The 18,560-nt window shown below is 38.6% G+C and overlaps 2 protein-coding genes and 1 long non-coding RNA gene across 7 annotated transcripts; 2 read left to right on the plus strand and 1 right to left on the minus strand.

Moving 5' to 3' along the window:
• The first annotated feature begins 4,871 nt into the window (after positions 1–4,871).
• LOC103715321 lies at positions 4,872–8,555 on the plus strand. 2 transcript variants are annotated; one of them, XR_005514852.1, is made up of 2 exons: positions 4,872–5,265; positions 7,889–8,555. It is a non-coding gene; the product is annotated as an uncharacterized LOC103715321 (long non-coding RNA). The 2 variants fall into 2 exon arrangements; XR_605373.4 differs by lacking the exon at positions 4,872–5,265 and adding an exon at positions 6,619–7,506.
• A 3,202-nt stretch (positions 8,556–11,757) lies between these two features.
• On the plus strand, positions 11,758–12,628 carry LOC103715326. Its single transcript, XM_008802912.4, has one exon. The coding sequence runs from the start codon at positions 11,836–11,838 to the stop codon at positions 12,241–12,243; it is 408 nt and encodes a 135-aa protein (XP_008801134.2). The 5' UTR covers positions 11,758–11,835; the 3' UTR covers positions 12,244–12,628.
• Positions 12,629–13,313: 685 nt separating this feature from the next.
• LOC103715334 (diacylglycerol kinase 1-like) lies at positions 13,314–17,669 on the minus strand. 4 transcript variants are annotated; one of them, XR_005514854.1, is made up of 5 exons: positions 17,403–17,669; positions 16,925–17,036; positions 16,193–16,611; positions 14,398–14,535; positions 13,314–13,711 (listed from the first exon to the last, which is right to left on the minus strand). XR_005514854.1 is itself a non-coding variant. In XM_039133653.1 (4 exons), the coding sequence occupies exons 2-4, from the start codon at positions 16,229–16,231 to the stop codon at positions 13,505–13,507; spliced, it is 384 nt and encodes a 127-aa protein (XP_038989581.1). In that variant the 5' UTR covers positions 16,232–16,611; positions 17,403–17,669; the 3' UTR covers positions 13,314–13,504. The 4 variants fall into 4 exon arrangements, 3 of the variants coding, with proteins under 3 accessions (XP_038989581.1, XP_038989579.1, XP_038989580.1); XM_039133653.1 differs by lacking the exon at positions 16,925–17,036; XM_039133651.1 differs by having other exon boundaries at positions 16,193–17,036.
• Between the last annotated feature and the right edge of the window lie 891 nt (positions 17,670–18,560).

Raw genomic sequence — 18,560 nt, forward strand, 5'->3', positions numbered from 1 at the left:
TTGTATGTAGATGACATACTAATCATTGAAAATGATATTCCAATGTTACAATCGGTCAAGACTTGGCTATCAAAAAGCTTTTCCATGAAAGACTTGGGAGAAGCATCCTATATACTTGGTATAAAGATCTATAGGGATAGATCTAAAAGGATGCTAGGCTTATCCCAGTCTAAGTACATAGATCGTGTGCTGAAAAGATTCAGCATGGAAGGAAGTAAAAGAGGTTACTTACCTATGAGTCATGGCATACGTCTCTCTAAGAAGATGTCTCCTAAAACATCTGAAGAGAGGAATAGAATGAATTCTATTCCCTATGCTTCGGCAGTAGGATCAATTATGTATGCTATGCTATGTACTAGGCCTGATGTTGCTTATGCCTTAGGCATAACAAGCAGATTCCAGGCTGATCCAGGAGAAAATCATTGGATAGCTGTAAAAAATATTCTTAAGTACTTAAGAAGGACTAAAGATATTTTTCTAGTTTATGGAGGATCTGAGTTGAAACTAGAAGGATTTTCTGATTCTAGTTTTTAATCAGATCCAGATGATAGCAAGTCCACTTCAGGGTATGTCTTTACCCTAAATGGTGGTGCAGTGAGCTGGAAGAGTTCCAAGCAGCAAACTGTAGCTGACTCAACTACTGAGGCAGAATACATCGCTGTAAGTGAAGCCGCTAAGGAAGCTGTCTGGATGAAGAAGTTCATCGCTGAGTTGGGAGTAGTTCCTGAGATTGCTGGACCAGTTTTAGTTTATTGTGATAACACTGGAGCTGTTGCTCAAGCAAAGAACCAAGATCTCATCACAAATCCAAGCACATTCTAAGACGCTTCCACCTCGTTCGAGAGATCGTCGAGAGACAAGACATAGTCATTGAACGAGTAGACACAAAGAACAACTTAGCAGACCCGTTCACTAAAGCTCTACACACAACAGCAGTTCGATCGCCACCTCGATTGTATGGGGATAAAATATAAGAGCGATTAGCTTTAGTGCAAGTGGGAGATTGAAAGAGTAGATGCCCTACAAGTCAATCGCAATATGTATTGCGAAAGGTTTTTTCTTTTGATTTGTCCAAATCATGTACATGACATTTAAATATGAATAAAGGCGTTATGTTTTATCATATGCTGTTGATTATATTTATGATAAACTCCTTAGATTAGGGCAATGGTTTTAAGACTATGATGAGATCATACTAGTGAGACTTAAAATCCTAAAATCCTAATCTTAAATATTCCCAGTCATTGGTACATTGAGTCGGGGATCAATGATTACCGGAAAGACTGGCATGTCTTATGTATGCTCGATGCAGAGGATGATTGATCTCACAATCATTTGTGTGGAGACACTAATACAAAGATGTGGGTGCTCATTAGAGGAATGAGTTCACTGAATTGACCTACAAAGAGAAATCTTATGAAGTCTTACTTACATGTCAAAAGATGATTCTCTTAGTGGGAGTTGTGCAACTGATCCTATGACCTGAGATCACCATGGTATCTTGTGCACATGAACCCATATTTTGGTTTACACTCATTCATGACAATAAGTTATGTACGAGGTCTTCTGGATATGGTGAATTGTGTACGAAGATTATGAGTAGGTCAACAAGGAATTAATCACTTCTAGTAAGAGAAGATAGCATCCTATTTATTCTAATCATATGATAATTCAGGAAGCCTTTGATCAAAGCAGAATGAAAATTAGAAAGAGTTTCTAATATTTCATTATTTGAATTATCATTAAAAGATTGAGAAAAATATGAATATGAAATTGAGTTTGACATATATTCATACTCATATACATATTTGGGATGCAGTTTGACTAAAGGATTGAATTGCATGGTAACTTGCCACTGAAGGGTATTTTTGGTATTTCCACCAAATTCCATATTTTTCGGGTAGACATGACACATTGCTAGACGTCAATCTTGTTTTATAGGTTTGATCAAATTAAAGAGTTTAATTCGATCACCAATTAGAAAGGATTCTAATTGTTAAGTTCGGGTTCGCGCAGTTTGGACTTAAATCGATTAGAAGAGTTCTAATCAAGTTGGGTCAACTCGCACTCACACCTATTGCTGGCTAAGTATGGAACCTAATGGGTCACACACAAGAAAACTTATCAAGGGTCTAATTGGATTAGATCATGTTTGCAAGATAAACATCCTAGCAGGTGTTGCAAACCTTAGCTCCTAATTCGAATTGGATTCGAATCTGATTCGAATTGGATTCGAATCTGATTCTTAATTGATCTAATTTGATTAGATCATATTCTAATATGGATTAGCCAAGAGTTGGCACCTAATTGGCTTGGTTTGAGTCTAATTGGATTAGATTTAATAAATCATTCAATCTAGACCGTTAGATCTTGATCTACCGTTGGATGAAGACATAATGGAGAGTTGGTTTAACCCAATTGGATTGGGTTAGAGGATGGCTACCATAATTGACCATTGGATCTTAATCCCACCATTAGATGAAGACATAATGGGTCAAGTGAATGGCGCCTTGCATTGGAGCCCTTGGATCATCATCATGAAAGATCAAGAGGTGAGGCGTGATGGACATGTGATTAGCATGTGATGTTGACTTGGTCAAAATATGGCACCACATGAAAGAACATATCATTTGATACACCTCCTCACTTGATCTGCACCTCCTCTTATTTGATATGGCCCTTTAGATGATGCCCTTTCATGAGAGGATGTGTGGATGGGATGCATCCCTTGGAGATGCATCCCTACACCTATTATAAATAGGTTAGCACTCCATGGGTTTCATCATTCCAATTCCACCCCACTCCTCTCTTCTTTCTTTCTTACATTAGTTTCTTTCTTTCTAGCATTGCTTCTAGTGTGTCCTAAGCCAAGACAAGGTGGTCTTCTTTAGGACAAAAGGATTAGAAGTGATTTTAGAAGGCTAAAGGAAAATAGAAAGGAAGGAAAGCAAGCCATTAGAGTTCTTTAGAAGAATTCTGCATTAAGGATCAAAAGTCTTTGGAGCTAAAGTCTTGATCAAGTTTTCGTGTGGATCACCATTGGAGGGCGGACACTTGGACGCCTCGTGGAGATTGTACACTTTGGATTAGCGTTTGAGGTATTCTACTAATCCTGCATTTATTTTATATCATTTGATTGTAATCATTAAGGTGATCTAGGCTTAAAAGGGTTTCATGCATAGGGACTTTATTAAGAAATTTTTAAAATCTCTAGCTTCCGCTGCGCATTATAACATGCTAAAACCCTTCAAGAACCCTAGGAAAACACCACACTATTGAGAGGCAAACTGACATTTAGATATTTTAAGTGAGATGGCTGGTCCAATATCTCTTGGTAACATCGTCCAAAGCTGGATGCTGGATCCATTTGAAGATACTTGTCGGCCTTGAGACCAGTTTAGATCTTGGTTGATGTTCGAAACCACATAATAATATGGGAGAGGTCTATCAAAGAGAGAGGAATTTAAAGTTGATCAGATTCAAACACATGCAGGTTGAACTGATCTTGTTGAGTTTGGTTATAAAATTTACACCATATCGTAGGCTGGATTCAGATTGGTTGTCGTCGAAGTTTTTATGGCAGAAATATGGATTAGATTTAGTAAGGGAGCTCCAGCCTCCAGCTAACTGCAGCTTGAGACGAGGTTGATGCTAAACAAGTCCAAACACTTTGTGGACATTGGGATATCTGGACACAAATATGGATTGAACCAGGCCAGATACATAATTATCTCTCTAATCGAAAATTAATTGAGTCCAAATTGAGCTTGTATTAAAATTTATAACATCTGTGCCACATATTTACATGTTATGTTGCATTTTTTTTGGTTGGTTTTCTTTTTGGGAATACTGATTTTCTTGGTTTTAATGCATGGAAGAAGGATGATGATTTCAAGAATGCATAAGATGGATACAAATGCAGTGTGCTTGTTGCAATAAAAGTGGGTTCATTATGAGTTCTTATTGTATAGAAATTAGACTGAAAATTATATGTTCTGAAAAAAAAAACATATGTGATCACATCATCCGCATGGCTCATATAAGAAATCATATGCTGGATGTAAGAAAGCATATCTAAAAATTTATCATACGTAAATACCATATGTCTCATATACCTATTGTACATGTGGATCTAGTTCTTGCTCATGATATTTCTTGAGTTTCTCAGCAAATTTTTGGCTTGGCAATAGTTATGGCAGTGGGATGTCCAAGCTACATGAAGGTTTCTCATGTACTTTTTAACTTTTCAATGGTCTACATTACCTATTTCATCATTAAATTCAAAGTGTTCATTTGAGTGCATCATAAGCCTCCCCATCGGATTTCATCGTCTCCCCACAGCTAGAACTACTGCTATTTTAGATAAACATATCTCCTAGCTTAGTTTGAGGTAGAGAAAGAAGGATACCTTTGAAACTAAAAAAGAAAAACTATGTATCTTCTTATATAAACAATTGAAATTACTAATCAAATTGGGAGATCATATCATCCCATAGGCTTTTCAGATATAGCGAATGTAGAAATATGAAATTCGCAAGTTTAGTTAGTGTCCATATAAATAACCGATGAACCGCTTAGTGCAACTAGATAACCTATAAATAATTTTTCTTTAATAAAAGGTCCATATAGCGATTGTACAATCATTCTCCGGCCGCTCTAAGTTGCAATTCAGGGACCTATACATCATTAAGAATTTAAATCAGAGAGTTGATATTTGCGATAAAGATTTCCAATTTTCAATTAAGCCTCCCATATATATATATATATATATATATATATATATATATATATATATATATATATATATATAGATTTCTCCTTTTGATCCACCCTTGAGGAAAAAAAAACTTAAAATAAAGAAAATAATATCAAATATACTGCAGAGTGCAAACAATTTAATTGATAAAATTATAATCATCCATCAAATGCTTATTCTCTCTCTTTCTTTTTTTTTAATTGAGGAAAGAAAACCTTTGTAATGGGCCGTAGGCCTGGTTAGCCTGGGCCGGCCCAGGGGGGCGCTCAGCCGTCTGGCACGTGAAACAGGGGCCCTTCCCCTTCCTCCCCGAGTCCGGCAAGGAAACCGGGACTCGAAGGGTGTTGGACTCCGGCGGGGACTAGGGGATTTCATCTATAAAAGGGTTTCTTCTCCTGTTGAATCCCATCTCAAATCTCTCGAAGGAAACCGCCAAATGCCAAGGTCTTCCTCCGAGTTCTCCTTCGGTTTCCGCCGGAAAGGGGTCGCCAGATCGTCGCCGGATTGGGGTAAGGGATCGGACCTCTTCTTATTCCTTGTTTCCCAGTTTGTCGGTCGCTGTCTCCATGGATTTGGGCCGGCGAGTTGCCGGAATAGCGTGAAACAGGACATCCCCTGTTTGTCTTCCATCTTCCTTGGGTTGCCGACCGCCGCCGCCGCCTGCGGCTTTCTGCTCGGGGCCGTTGCCGTCGCCACCGCCGGGGGTTGCTGTGGCTGCCGTCGAGTGGGGGCTGGGCCACCATGGCCACCACCCCCTTGGATCTTGGGGGGAATGGGGGAAGGGAAAACAGAAGGGGAAGGTGCCTTCCCCGTAAAGCTTATTTACGGATGCATATTTTATCGAGCTACGTTGAATAATTGGTACGCGGCTTTATAATTTTAATCCATATTTTGATGAGGTTTATAGTTAATTTTTATTTTAAATTTATATTAGTGTGAGTGTGAAAGATTTTTACTAGGCTGTAAAGCTCATATCACCTCTTTTCTTTTTCTTTTAGAGTTGCAGAATGTATAGTTTCGGAAGGGTTAGATATAGAGTTTGAGCATGAGTTAGTTTATTTTCTGATGTCGGTAAATATTTAAAGATCTTATAATTGAACCAGTTTGAATATAATAAATTTATTTATTTAGAATATTTGGTTATTTACTGTTGAGTTGTTTGATATTTGTTTATTATAGGCTTTACATGATCTCAGGCCATATCATGTAAGTAACTCAGGCGAAGTTCGGGGCGTGACACCTTTCATTTAAGGCTTGACGATAAAAGTTCATGGATAGTGCTTATGCAAGGGGATGCATATTGAAAGCTTAAATTTCTAGTCAGCCAAGTTTACCATGACATGTAATATGTCATTAGTGTGTTACTTCTAAACATTCTTTTTTATCTTTTTGAGAAAAAGAAAGAGCCTAAGCTCCTCCTATCTTCATTAAAGTAAATGAAATCAATTATAGAAATAGTCCCCAGTGGCCGGAGGACAAGGAGAATCAAAACTAGTTTCCAGTAGCATTGCTCCTTTCATGGCATCCAAAAGAAGAGACGAAGAAGTAGACCACCTGTAATGGAATAACTCTTCCCAATTAGAACAGTATTCTACTGCCATGTGAGGTGTCTGCGAGGCAGTGATCTCTTTGTCTAAGAAGACACGTCTGTTACGTTCCAACCAAAGCCACCAAGTGGAAGCTAATAAAAAAGAGTCCCAGGCCGTGCTGTGAGCATTTAAAATTCTGGTTTTCTCCACTCCAACCACATCGTTCTTAGAGACAATATTCTTGGCCATCTGAATCCTATCTGATCTTCCACCATTTCCCTGCAGCAACATGCATATTGGCATGACAACAAGATGTGATCCATGGTTTCTGAACTTGCTTTCTGTAGGTTTAAAATCTCAGGAGTGTTTTAACTTGTTTCTGAGTGCTACCATAAGAGGATCTGAGTTTTTCTAGTGTTGTCAGCACCCTTATGTCCAGAAACCAATTGGTCTTAGATTTTGTCCTGTTATGATTCTGAAAAAGAATTCCTAGATGTGGGCATTTCTCCAAGTCCAACGTCGCAGTCCAAATACAAATCCAAAAAAAGCTGCTACTTAACTGAAAATAAAAACATAAAACAACAGAAAGATTTCACAAGCCAAATCAACTGCCACCATTGAACACCATTTCCCTTGCTACTCAACTCTTGGCGCATCTCTTGTCCACCTCTCTTAAAGTTGCTGAAGTTGGTGGCTTCTCCATTTAACTCAAAAAACAACAACAGCCTGCCTAATAATTGAGAGCGCATGGAAGAATAATTGCCTCCAGTCGAAGTCATGACTCATGAATGAGTGTCTTCTGGATGAAATAAGAGAAGTTTAAGTCTGACCATCTCTCTTTCCAGCTTCAACTTCAATTAGGGGTTTATTCTCCTAGAATATACTGTTTGATAGAATTATTCCAAGAATATACCATCTATCCTATTTCATTATTTAATTCGTTATAAGAGACCACTCACTTTCTCTCTAAAGCTTCTTGCATGCTGTGGCCATTGGGAAGCTAAGAAGTATGCAGCTTTGAATGTGTTTTGCTGATGGTCATCTAATCATCTTCAAATCTTCTCTTCCCCTCTTTAATTTGAAGCGTGAAGACATGGTTAGATGACCATCAGCAAACGCATTCACAAGACATGCACATCTCTCTGTGTTTTGATTTGTCTATTATTTGCTTTTGGTAGTATCTTTTATGTTCGACTCTGAGTAGACTTATAAGGTTCATTCGTGAGTACTCCCACTGCATGTTTTCTATTCTACCTTGATTTTTGAATAATTTTACCTTTAGATGAAGAAAAATCTTATAACCTTTTGTTATGTTAATGTTAAATTCATTTTTGTGTGTTCTGTTCTAGATCTACTTTAGGATGCACAATTGTGATTGCTTAGCAATTAGATCTTCTGATACAGCTTTCTCTCATTGTCTACTAATTAGTGAAAAATCATCAAATTCCCATCATATTTTTTTATCTATTAAAAAACAGATATTAGTGGCTAGTGCAATTCTAAGATTCTAAGAACCACTTTCTCTTAATTGCATGTTTATTGCCCAAGCTTCCTTGTATCCTTTTCCACTACTTCTATCTAATTTGTGCTTTTATTAATGCAGAATTCATAGCAGGATAACAATGGTGACATTGTAGATGCTGAATTGCGAGTGTAGGGTAGAATGTGAGAAGCCTTGAGATCACAGTATGCTGTCTCGGTACCAAGCTCCATACTGAATGTCGATACGCTGCCCATACCACATACTGGTACCGAACCAGTACGATATGATGCACCTCTGTACCGTTCGGTTTAGTATGATGCACCTTTGTACTATTTGGTTCGGTACTATATAGCATGCCTTGCTTGAGATGATTTTGGGTGGAAGGTGATCCTTTTGCTTTGATTTCGTGGTTAACCTACCAAACTGCATGGGGCTGATTTTGGCCCCGGGTTGAAAGTTCGGGCTCAATTCCGGCTCGGCTGGAGGCTGGCCTAGCGATATCATGCTGAAGCCAAACCAAGGTCTATGTATTTTCGCAGGCTGGATCGGGTTCATGTCAGGCTCAAATCACTTGTCAAAAAATTTAAATTTGGGTCTAGTTGGGCTAAAACGCTGTAGATTGATGCATTAGTTGGGCTAAAAGGCTGTCAAATTTTTTTTTCTTGCATTAGTTTCTAGATTGATGCATGCCCTGTAGCCATTCGTTATACATGGATATCACTTTGTTGGCAATGATTTGATGTAACAAGCATGAAGTTATCCATCCATTGGAAGACATTTTTCAACAGTCAGTACTTTGATGTGAATGATGTTATGGATGCTCATGATTATGTCGCATGTAATGCATCTAGAAAGGAGTATTTGATTGAATGCTGCAATCACATGATTTATCATCTTTTATTTTAATAACATGAATAGCATGGCACATGGTTCCATGGATGATAATGATCCATTACTTGGGATGCACATGGTAATATAGTTTAGGCCGAGAAGTAAAGATTTGATATATCAAAGGGTAAGGCTTTTGTTATGATTCAAGATGATACAAAATTTACTTTTCTTAATATAATTGTGATTAAGAAAGATATATAATAAAGGCAAGAAGAACAGGGGAAAAAAACAGTGCATATATTGGTCCTTGTTAAGCGAAAAAAAATGGTATTTGAAATGTATTTAGGAGAAAGAGTGGAAGAGAGGTAAAGGACACTCTCTAAAAATGGAATGCAGAGTTGAGCCACATATGGTTTTGTGATGGAACCTCTGCCAAGAGAAGAAGTTGCAACCACTAGGCTAACAATTTGCTCCCCTTATGTAGTATAGTATGTATTTCTCTGAAAATGTAGCATGTTTTCATTACCAGCTTTCTGAATTCAATTCAACTGACTTTACAAAGCACCCCTCCCCCGCCCAATCCAGCTTACCTTAATTATAGGCTTTAATCAGGGTTTACAATGCTCCATTTCATTAGAAAACTAAGCTCAAATTAAGCAGCTAAAAAACATTTTTTCGGTAGGCTTGGCTTAAAATTTGAGGCTGGATCATGTTGGTCGAAGAGGAAATCGGTTGGACTTGATCCTGAACTTTGGACTCGAAACTGCTATGGAGCCTAGCTGAAGTTTGATTAAGATTTTTTGTGCCTACATCCCCTGAAAATTGGATACATGAGACTTAATCTACAATTTAAATAAATAGTGAATAAATTCTTGTTTCGGTTAGTTTACAATTATTCATCTTTTTCATGTGTCATGTTGGTGAAGTTGGCTCTGCCTCTTGTCCACTCTTAGGCAAGTTGAGTTAATTTAATTTTGAACTTAGGCCTAAGTTTACTATGGGTCAATCTTGAACAATTAGATTATTTCATTGGTTCTTATCATGTCTGAAAAGATAGTTAGATCCTGTCAAACTAATATCCAATTCAGATGCATCTTGGAAGTTGGTTACTTTTTGAACCGTACAATTTCTGAAGCCTAGGTTTAGTTCGGTGCAAATGGGATGCTCTGTAGAGTGGATCCAAGCTGAATCTATTTTATTAGTCCACTAGCACCTCTATTATCTCAGGACTGCCACATATTAATTGACAATCTATCCACATAATTGTGGATTGCCAATTTACCATTAAAATCATTTTAGGGTGAAAGAATGATCAGGTCTGCCATGTTCTCATTCTCCAGGAGAGTAACTAGAAGGCTAAAACAAATGGAATGATAGCCCTTATTTTTTTTCTTTGGTCATAGTCTTCCATTTGCCAATGTGTCTGTCCTTTTTGCTGAAATCAAAGACTATGACACTTGAATATTGAATACAGCCAACATCTGAAAAAAGAATGACCCCTTCTTCGCTGAAGTTGTCAAAGACTGTCGTCATACCAGCGTTGAAAAGATTAAAGATGGTTAGTTGGAGAGATTTTTACATATTGCACCCTATTTTATTCATATTATATGTAAATTCTCTTCTTATCACTATTTACAAATTGATCCAAAAAAAGTCTACATGTATTGCAAAACAACCTTGGCTTAAACTTTTGTTACCAAAATCTGATGATGCTGTTACTCTCTATGTCAGAAAAAGCTTTTTTGCTTCATGATGTTGTCCATTGCCCCCAAGAGAGAGAGAAGAAGGCAACCCCTTCAACATTTAAAAAGATATATATATATATATATATATATATATATATATATATATATATATATATATATATATATATATATATATATATATATATAGATATAGATAGATAGAGAGATAGAGAGAGAAGTAGAAGAAGGAGGTAGTGAAAGAGAGAGGAGGAAGAGGAGGTGATCGAGAATGAGGAAGAAAGAGAGGATTTGGAGCTAGTTTAGGTTAACCAGAGGTAAAATGGTCATTTTGTACCTCTGGTTAACTTAAACAGGATCCATGGCTAATTACAGTGACCAAATTTCGATAGATGGGATATATATCTATATCTATATGTATATATATATATATATTGTAATTCATTGACATTAAAAGGGAGGTCTTCGGTATAACATCCATAAAATATGGGGGGCAGTATGCAAAAAAAAACTCTTAGTTGAATTGTTGAAATTTAGGCATGGATATCATTTAATTGGTGACTATTCTAAAGCCTTATCATATTAGATAGGGACTTTAGAGGAGGCCTATGATGTATAGATGCCACCTGCTCATATGTGAGTGGATTAGGTTGTCTAAGAAAGGCTAGTGAAGCACGCCTCTCCTAGATGCCCACTAGACAAGCCTCAAGCTTATAACAACCCACCTCCCATTATAATAATAAGAAAATGTGGAGATAGTGATGCAAAATAATAGTATCAAACGCCTAAGGGTGCAAAGGATTTTAAATAGAGGAAATGCCCAACTTACAATCAAGGTAGGTGGATATCTCATCTATCTCCAGATGAGGAGTTGCACTTTAGAAGGTCCCAAGGCTGGGAACTTCTCAAAAAATCAGTGGATATATAAAAAGAAAAGGGATGGGGGGTTGTCTTCATAAATAAATAATTTGGAAAATTAAAGAAAATTGCTTGTCTTCATAATGCTTCCATGCGATCGATATTATGTTTCATAATTATCTTGAATAATATCATAGAATACCTTCAGCTTGAAAAGTTGGAGTATTGTAGGCAAATGGTGTCAATTCCAGTGATAGACACCCATGGTTTAGTTAATATTTTTATGGAATACTTATGCACCAAATATTTAAGTCTTCTGTAATACGAGCCATGGAGTCTTCTGTAAATTTTTTTATGAAGTCATTATGCACCAATTACTTGGAAGCCACCTACTCCTTGAAGAAACTTTCCTCACAAACCCAACTAATAAAAACAACTCAAAAAAATCTGAATCCCTAATAACTGCAACTGCACCAATAAAGTATCAAGCTGAAGTGGGCATCCAAGTATTTGAACAGTTCAAGTCAACCCACAAGATTTTGAGCTTGCTATAAAGAAAAGCTTAGCAAATCTCCCCCCCCCCCCCCCCCCCCCCCCCCACTGTAAATATTAAGCCCCACTACTCTTTCCAACCTTCCTAAACTTCTAGTTCTTCTCCTCCTGCCTGACAAAAAAATGGAGGGGCTGATCCCCTTGGTCTATAGAGCCATCAAGAGAAAGAAGACTAGGCGTTGCTACAAGTGTCTGTCCTCAGGTGCAGCACTGTTCGACTACTCCGAATTCAATGCTAATGGCCACATGTTCATGACACCCCCACCGGAGAACCACAAGCATACCTCATCAGGCACCACTGCAGCGTTCGAGATGACTGAATTCAATACCCATGTCCATCGCTCGATGACACCTCCGCCGGAGAAGCTTGGAGGCTTCACTGAAGGATATAGCAGACATTGGAGGCACATCTCAGTGCAAGAATTCCCTCGTGAGTCCTTGTCGCCGGAGAAACGCATCGAACCACCTCGTTTAAGAAAAGATTTTGGCGTGAGGAGCCATCGCGTGTTCGCTTGCATCGCCGGAGGGTAGAGCTTGGAATCATATGGGGAATGGATGGAGGAAGGAGATGATGTTATGATCAAAGAAGTTGGGTCTCTTGGCGTAATTTGCGATGTAAGTGTCAAAAGTGATCTCACATATATAGTTTCTAGTCTGCGTGTTTCTAGTGTAAAAGTTTGTCAACTTGTAAGGAAGGGCTGGTATATTGATAGCTCCATAGTAAGAAATGCTTTCTTTTCACCAAAAGGAGATGATTCTTTTGGTGCAAGCGCATAGGCAAAATTAAGATAGCAGGTGCTTGTGGATGCTCTACTGCAGTCAAGCAAAAGGCAAGAGGAAGAAAGGAGGAACTGGATAGGCTGCATATGTCCTGGTAACATGAAATTATTCGGAATACCATAACTCGTTTTTCAAATAAGTGTAGTGTCCTGCATGAGAATGGATAACGATCCAACTTCGTAGCTAATAAAAGTATCACTCTCCAACTTCGTAGCCTATATACACAACAGCAAATGGATATCGTAGCTGTACCCACATCCAAATGCCCTTGGAGCTTTAGATGGCGATACACGATATGCAGGTTAATGAGGATAGTGGGACTTGTATCCTTTATATCTTCCCACTTAAATTATCATTTGGTTCGAATATTGTATCCTTTTATAAGATATCCCTTGGGCCTCAAGACTATGAGTTTTCTCATTCTTAATTTAAAAGTTGATGTATGATCCAATTCCTTTAGTGGTTACTTGTAAATCCCTTATTTTGCCCTTCCACTTGCCCCTATTCTTATGTAGGATAAGATAATGAGAACTATGGGTTGCACTAGTTTAGAAAGGCCTTGTCTAATCGACCTGGATAACACTAGGTCAAAAACGGCAAAATTGTTGTTAGGCTTTGCAGAATTCCCCAGCTTAGCATTAAGAAGTCCTTAATGGATTCGAAATAATATCTACATGCGAAGAATATGATAATTTCTTTCTTTTGGAATTGGGCAGCGAACCAAGCACATTGAAGATATCACTTACTTGAGAAAACCAGTTTCCTAAGTTGTTGCCGAACAGGACAGCATCAACAACCCTGATGAAACAAGCGAACCAGAATTCCAGAGGCACAACAAGGATGATTCATTAAAATTTTCCTAAAAGTAATATCTTTGATTCTATATATCCATCTTGTATTCCGGCAGCTATACACATATGGATGTTACGAACCCAGCTTGTTCCGCCCTTGCTTCTGAACTCCACTCGAGTAACTACTCTATGAATTCATACAAAGTAAAAAATTTTCCTTCTCACAGAAAAAAAATTTCCTGATCTACCAGGGCTGCAAACTCCAAGTAAGGGGTTAAAAAAGGTGGGGGAGATTCCACCTCTTTCCTCCAACCGTGTAAAATTACTTGCTTACCAACAAAGAAAGAGGACCAGTTCTTTCTAATTGCCATCAGCAACAAGGAGCTGCGAAGGGTAAATGAGGATGTTGCCCTCCTCAGCATGAACACCTGCATCAACACCAGATCACTCTGTTTCAATACATTGCTTCCATTAAGAAAGAAAAAGCTGTGCCCGTACCGATAATTAAACACTTGATTGATGTTTAGCTGAATTTATCTGGTACACCGATTCCTGTTTTAAGGCATTCTAGTGAATCACCGGCATGGTTAACAATTATAAAGGATAAAAAAAAGTTTACCTAGTACACTTAAGTACAATCAAAAGGATGTATTCATATATTACATCACAGTTTTCTCATACAGCTTCAAGATATCCATATATTACCAAGCCTGAACCTTTAGGCCTCGGAGCATATATGCTCTGGCATCACTGATGTATGTGGCTTCCTATTTTCTTCTTATCTCAAGAGAATGGTGTTCTTGACCAGGACAAAAGCATATGTGATTAATTCATGATATGCCATACCATATCAGGCGTACCGTACCATACCGGTTTGGTACTGGTACCAGTACGGACGGCGTACTGACAAAAAATTTCGTACCATACCATACCGACAATATATTAGTGTGGCACCGGTACAGGGTCCGGTACCGGTACGGCGAATCTTGAATTAATCACAGTCCAAAGTTACATGCTTTTATTCTGTCCTTTAAAATTCATGGATCTAACTTCTCTGGATAAAAATTTGGGTAAAGTAGAGGCATATCATGTAATGCAATGAAAGAGATACTACCTGCCCATGATGAGTTATTTCCAGGCAATCAGGCTGCTGGATCCACAGTTCCCTACCGACTTGGACAGGAAATGGGTTGTGGATATGCAATCTTGTCACTTTCCCTTGGACCAGCCTTCGAGCTTGTGAAAGTCCTACCTGTTGAACATCAAACATACCACTCATTAGAGATGAATATAGCGTAATTATGCGTGTTTTTTGGTTTATAATTTTTCAAGATCATGACCTCAAAACAGTTCTTCTGAGCAAAGCCTCTTCTTGGCAATCATCTTGGTCTACAACTTATACTTCTAAATTGTAGTGTTTCAAAGTTTCTGATCATACTCAACATGTACATGTAAATACAACCATGCAGAATATTTTTTAAGAAAAAGGATTTTAAACTAAGGATTCTTTATTCAGCATGTTTATAAAGTTAACTAATAACATGAAGTTTTTCTTCCCCTTGTAGTATCAGCAGTGTCAATTCAAAATTCTACCAGAAACAAGAAAGAAAAGAACTCTACTTGGAGTTCCCCAAGGTGCCATGTTCCAGATATGCACACAACCAAGAATTCATTATCTACACCTGATAATGGCTAAGCATTAACGGCAACCTGGTTAGAAAAATCTCAAAGCTAAAAAAAGATGTACGTGACTTCATAATTTGTGCAAAATCTTGTCCAATCTATTATTTGAGGTGCTTTTATGATAATGTGTCTGTAAAGACAAAGCATAGGATTGTTCTGTCAGAATTAGTCAGACACAACTGAAAAACTTGATTTGAGATTAGACACTTGACTCCTATGTCTCTTTGCTCATTAAATAAATGTCTCAAACATGAACAATGCAAATTTCTATATCACAGATTTTCCTCGCTTCTCTATGTCTAGGCTCTTTCCAATTCTAATAAGCCTTGTAGGGCTGCTCTCTAGTTGTATGAGTTTAACTGCTGGATCAAGCAAATCAGTCTCTATACTTACAAAGTTGATCTAGCTTTCATGGCATGCCCTACTCTTGTCCAAAGATTCCTTGGCCAGGAACTTATTATGAACTAAGAAAACTCTGCCATCAAACTAAGAGCAGGTCATAAAACATTACTCCAGTTTTGTTGGGTCCCTACCTTCATTTATATAAATCCACTACTATATAGATGGCATAAGACTTATTTTATCAAAGAACAATTGATTCCATATAAGTAGATTCTTCTATTTCCTTCTGCAATTTACTGTCTCTTCCTTCTTATGCCACTCACCTAATGTTACATGATATCCAGGATCCATACCATATCAAAATGTTTTGTAACTCTTGGAATTATTTCATGACATAATATAGGCTTGCATGTGAAGCAAATTCTGCATTCCAACTTATTCTAGATCTAAAGAAAAATAGAGCCTCATGAATAGATATTGCAAGAGTAAGATCAAGACCTCCAATAGATTTTCTTCCCGATCCATATTATTAACACATTAATAAGATTTCTTCTTTTTCACTTGAAAAGCAATCAGATTAGTTCATTATCCTAACAGACCCTTAGGATTTTACAAACTCAAAATTATTCTTGTTTAGTGGACAAAAGGATGAATAAGTACGATAAGTTCATGGTTTATCACTGAATAAAGGTTAACATAAGCTAAAACTAATGTTGCATCTCATGAAACCTAAAGTGCTCAAGCATTACTTCAACAAAGGCTTTGAGTTGAATACATTTTTTGGAGAAATTTCATATCAAACATTTAATAAAACCAATTAAAACAGAAGAAACATAATTACCCAAGATAAAGAATATCCAGTAGAAAGGGTGTAAAGAAATTACCTGGCTATAGAACCTATCAGGTCTTTCTTCACGCATCATGTGAAAGTCATATGCAACCTTTGCACCACATCCAACCCCTACCCAGAAAGAGTAGTACAAGGGACGGAAAGAATAAGGATTAAAGAAAATTTACACCCAAAAATCTTCAGACCAGAAACATCAGACAGCAGCTAGTCTGAAGAGTGCAGAACCCAAGTCCATCACTATCACACAGACCTACTCCTTTCCAATATTTGTTGCTTCCTATTAAACTCAACACCCTCACAAAAACCTAGCAGCAAAGCGACTCCGAAGCAGACCTAAACCAAGGTGCAACCAACATATAGTCTCGGATTAAAAAGCACTAATAGGAACTTTTTTCATGCAAATGGTGGCCTCAAGAAACATCATGCTAAAGTGAAAAAGCTATATGTAGAAACCTGAAAAAGAGAAAAACCGAACACTTAAAATTAATATAATGACCAATAAGACCTTGCAATACAGACACAAGAAATTAAACAGAAAAGCTTCCAATACAGAAACAAAGAAATTAAACAGAAAATTGGCTCTGAGATGCATTCTGAGAACAGAAAATGGTTTGACCCACGTATGATTTCATATCAAAGCCTTCTAAATTCATGGTACTGCATAAGGAGGTGATAAACCAAGATTCTGATTTTAGGACGACAACAAAAGAGAAAGTATAATATTCATTAATTCATACAAGAAACTAATCCAATAAGCAAGCTTCACCTTGCCCCCCTTCTCCAATCAATTCCAAACATTACATCAGCCACTCTTCAGCAAAAACCTTCCCAGATAAGTCTTTGTCTTCTCTCCATCAATCACCATTCCTCCCACAGAACTGAAAAATATCCATAATCTTTTACATTATTGCCCAATACAAGCTAGGAGACAGATCTTATACCAGATTCATTATAAGAAAACACGAAGATATCCCAAGAAAACAGAGGTCATAAATAACAATGCACACATGCACGAGGTTAAATCGATCCAGAATCCAATACAAATCAACCAATTGCATAAATCGGAAAAAAAAACAATCAAGAACAAGAACCAGGAGATATCCCACCTAAATGAATCAAATCCAACCATGATCGGCACCAGATCTGTACAAATCAAACCCAAACCGAGGAACCAAAACCATCCCCCAATCCCACATTCCCAACCCAAAACCAAGAATTCACCAGAGAATGAAATCACAACATACCTCCGAAATCGAACCCGAAACAACGAGAGAAAGCAAGAGACTCGAAGTCACTGGAAAACCTAAATCTCTTTAAATTCGTCTCCTTTTCTTGCCATATTTCGGTAGGAATCTTGGAAGGAAAGGAAGCGTGGAATCCTTCAACTTTCTTTCGCAGGCGACCGGGGGATGGAAAGGGTACTTAAAGTGAGAGGCCCGGACTTCGGCGGTGGCAGCCGAGGGAGCTCGATCTTGGACATCTCAGTCTCTGAGGCGGAGCTATGGACAGCTTTGGCTGTAGAGTTGGGCAACGGGCCGTGCCGGGCCGGCCCGGCCCAGGCCTCCCGGGCCCAAATTCTAAGCGGGCCGTGCCTGGCACGGCCCGCTTATGAAGCGGGCCGTGCCTGGCACGGCCCGTGAGGCACGGAAGGCCAGCCCGGCCCGGCCCCCGGCCCCTCTATTGGTGGGCCGGGCCGGGCACGGCACGGCACGGGCCATGCTAGGCACGGCCCGTAACGGGCGCAAACGGGCCGTGCCAGGCACGGCCCGCAACGTCTCCAGACGGGCCGTGCCTGGCACGGCCCGTAACGGCTCCAGACGGGCCGTGCCTGGCACGGCCCGTCTGGAGAGGGGGAGTGAAAATAGCCGTTTCCAACGGCTATTTTCGTGAAAATGACCCTTTTACCCCTCCCAACAGTCCAATAACGGCTGAATTGAGGGGTATTTTGGGAAAAAAAATTTTTGGGCTTCTATAAATAGCCCATTCCTCCCTCATTCTCACCACACCAAACCTCTCATTCTCTCCTTCTCTACTGCTATTATTTCTCTCTTCAAAGTGCTCTTCTAGCAATTTAATTTTTAGTTTGTTCAAGTGCTACACAAGAGGAGGTTCCTGTTGAGAAGAGAAGGTCGCTTCTGTTGAGAGCACAAGAGGAAGCTCGGAATCTCGGCTCTGCCTCTGCCCTCCGACCCTCTACTCAATTCCTCCTTGCGGTTAGTTTTTATTTTTTGAATTAATCATAGATATGTCATCTTTTGAGGAAAGTCAGTTTGGCATTCCTGTTTCTGAGGGAGAAGAAACTAATCCCCAACCCCCTGTTCCTAGTTCCTCTAGAACTGGTGAACCGAGTGAAGGTCAAACCTCTTCTCGTAAGAGGACTAGTACTGTATGGAATGAATTTG

This window comes from Phoenix dactylifera, chromosome 14 (genome assembly GCF_009389715.1).
Source record: "Phoenix dactylifera cultivar Barhee BC4 chromosome 14, palm_55x_up_171113_PBpolish2nd_filt_p, whole genome shotgun sequence".
NCBI classification, from domain to species: Eukaryota; Viridiplantae; Streptophyta; class Magnoliopsida; order Arecales; family Arecaceae; genus Phoenix; species Phoenix dactylifera.

Bases quoted from the DNA above. Each gene is read 5' to 3' on its own strand.
- LOC103715326 (XM_008802912.4), top strand. From the start codon at position 11,836: ATGGAGGGGCTGATCCCCTTGGTCTATAGAGCCATCAAGAGAAAGAAG.
- LOC103715334 (XM_039133653.1), bottom strand. From the start codon at position 16,231: ATGATGCGTGAAGAAAGACCTGATAGGTTCTATAGCCAG. The intron at 14,536-16,192 runs GTAATTTCTTTA...GATGTTCAACAG, and splicing joins CTGATAGGTTCTATAGCCAG to GTAGGACTTTCACAAGCTCG. The intron at 13,712-14,397 runs GTAGTATCTCTT...GTGTTGATGCAG, and splicing joins AAATAACTCATCATGGGCAG to GTGTTCATGCTGAGGAGGGC.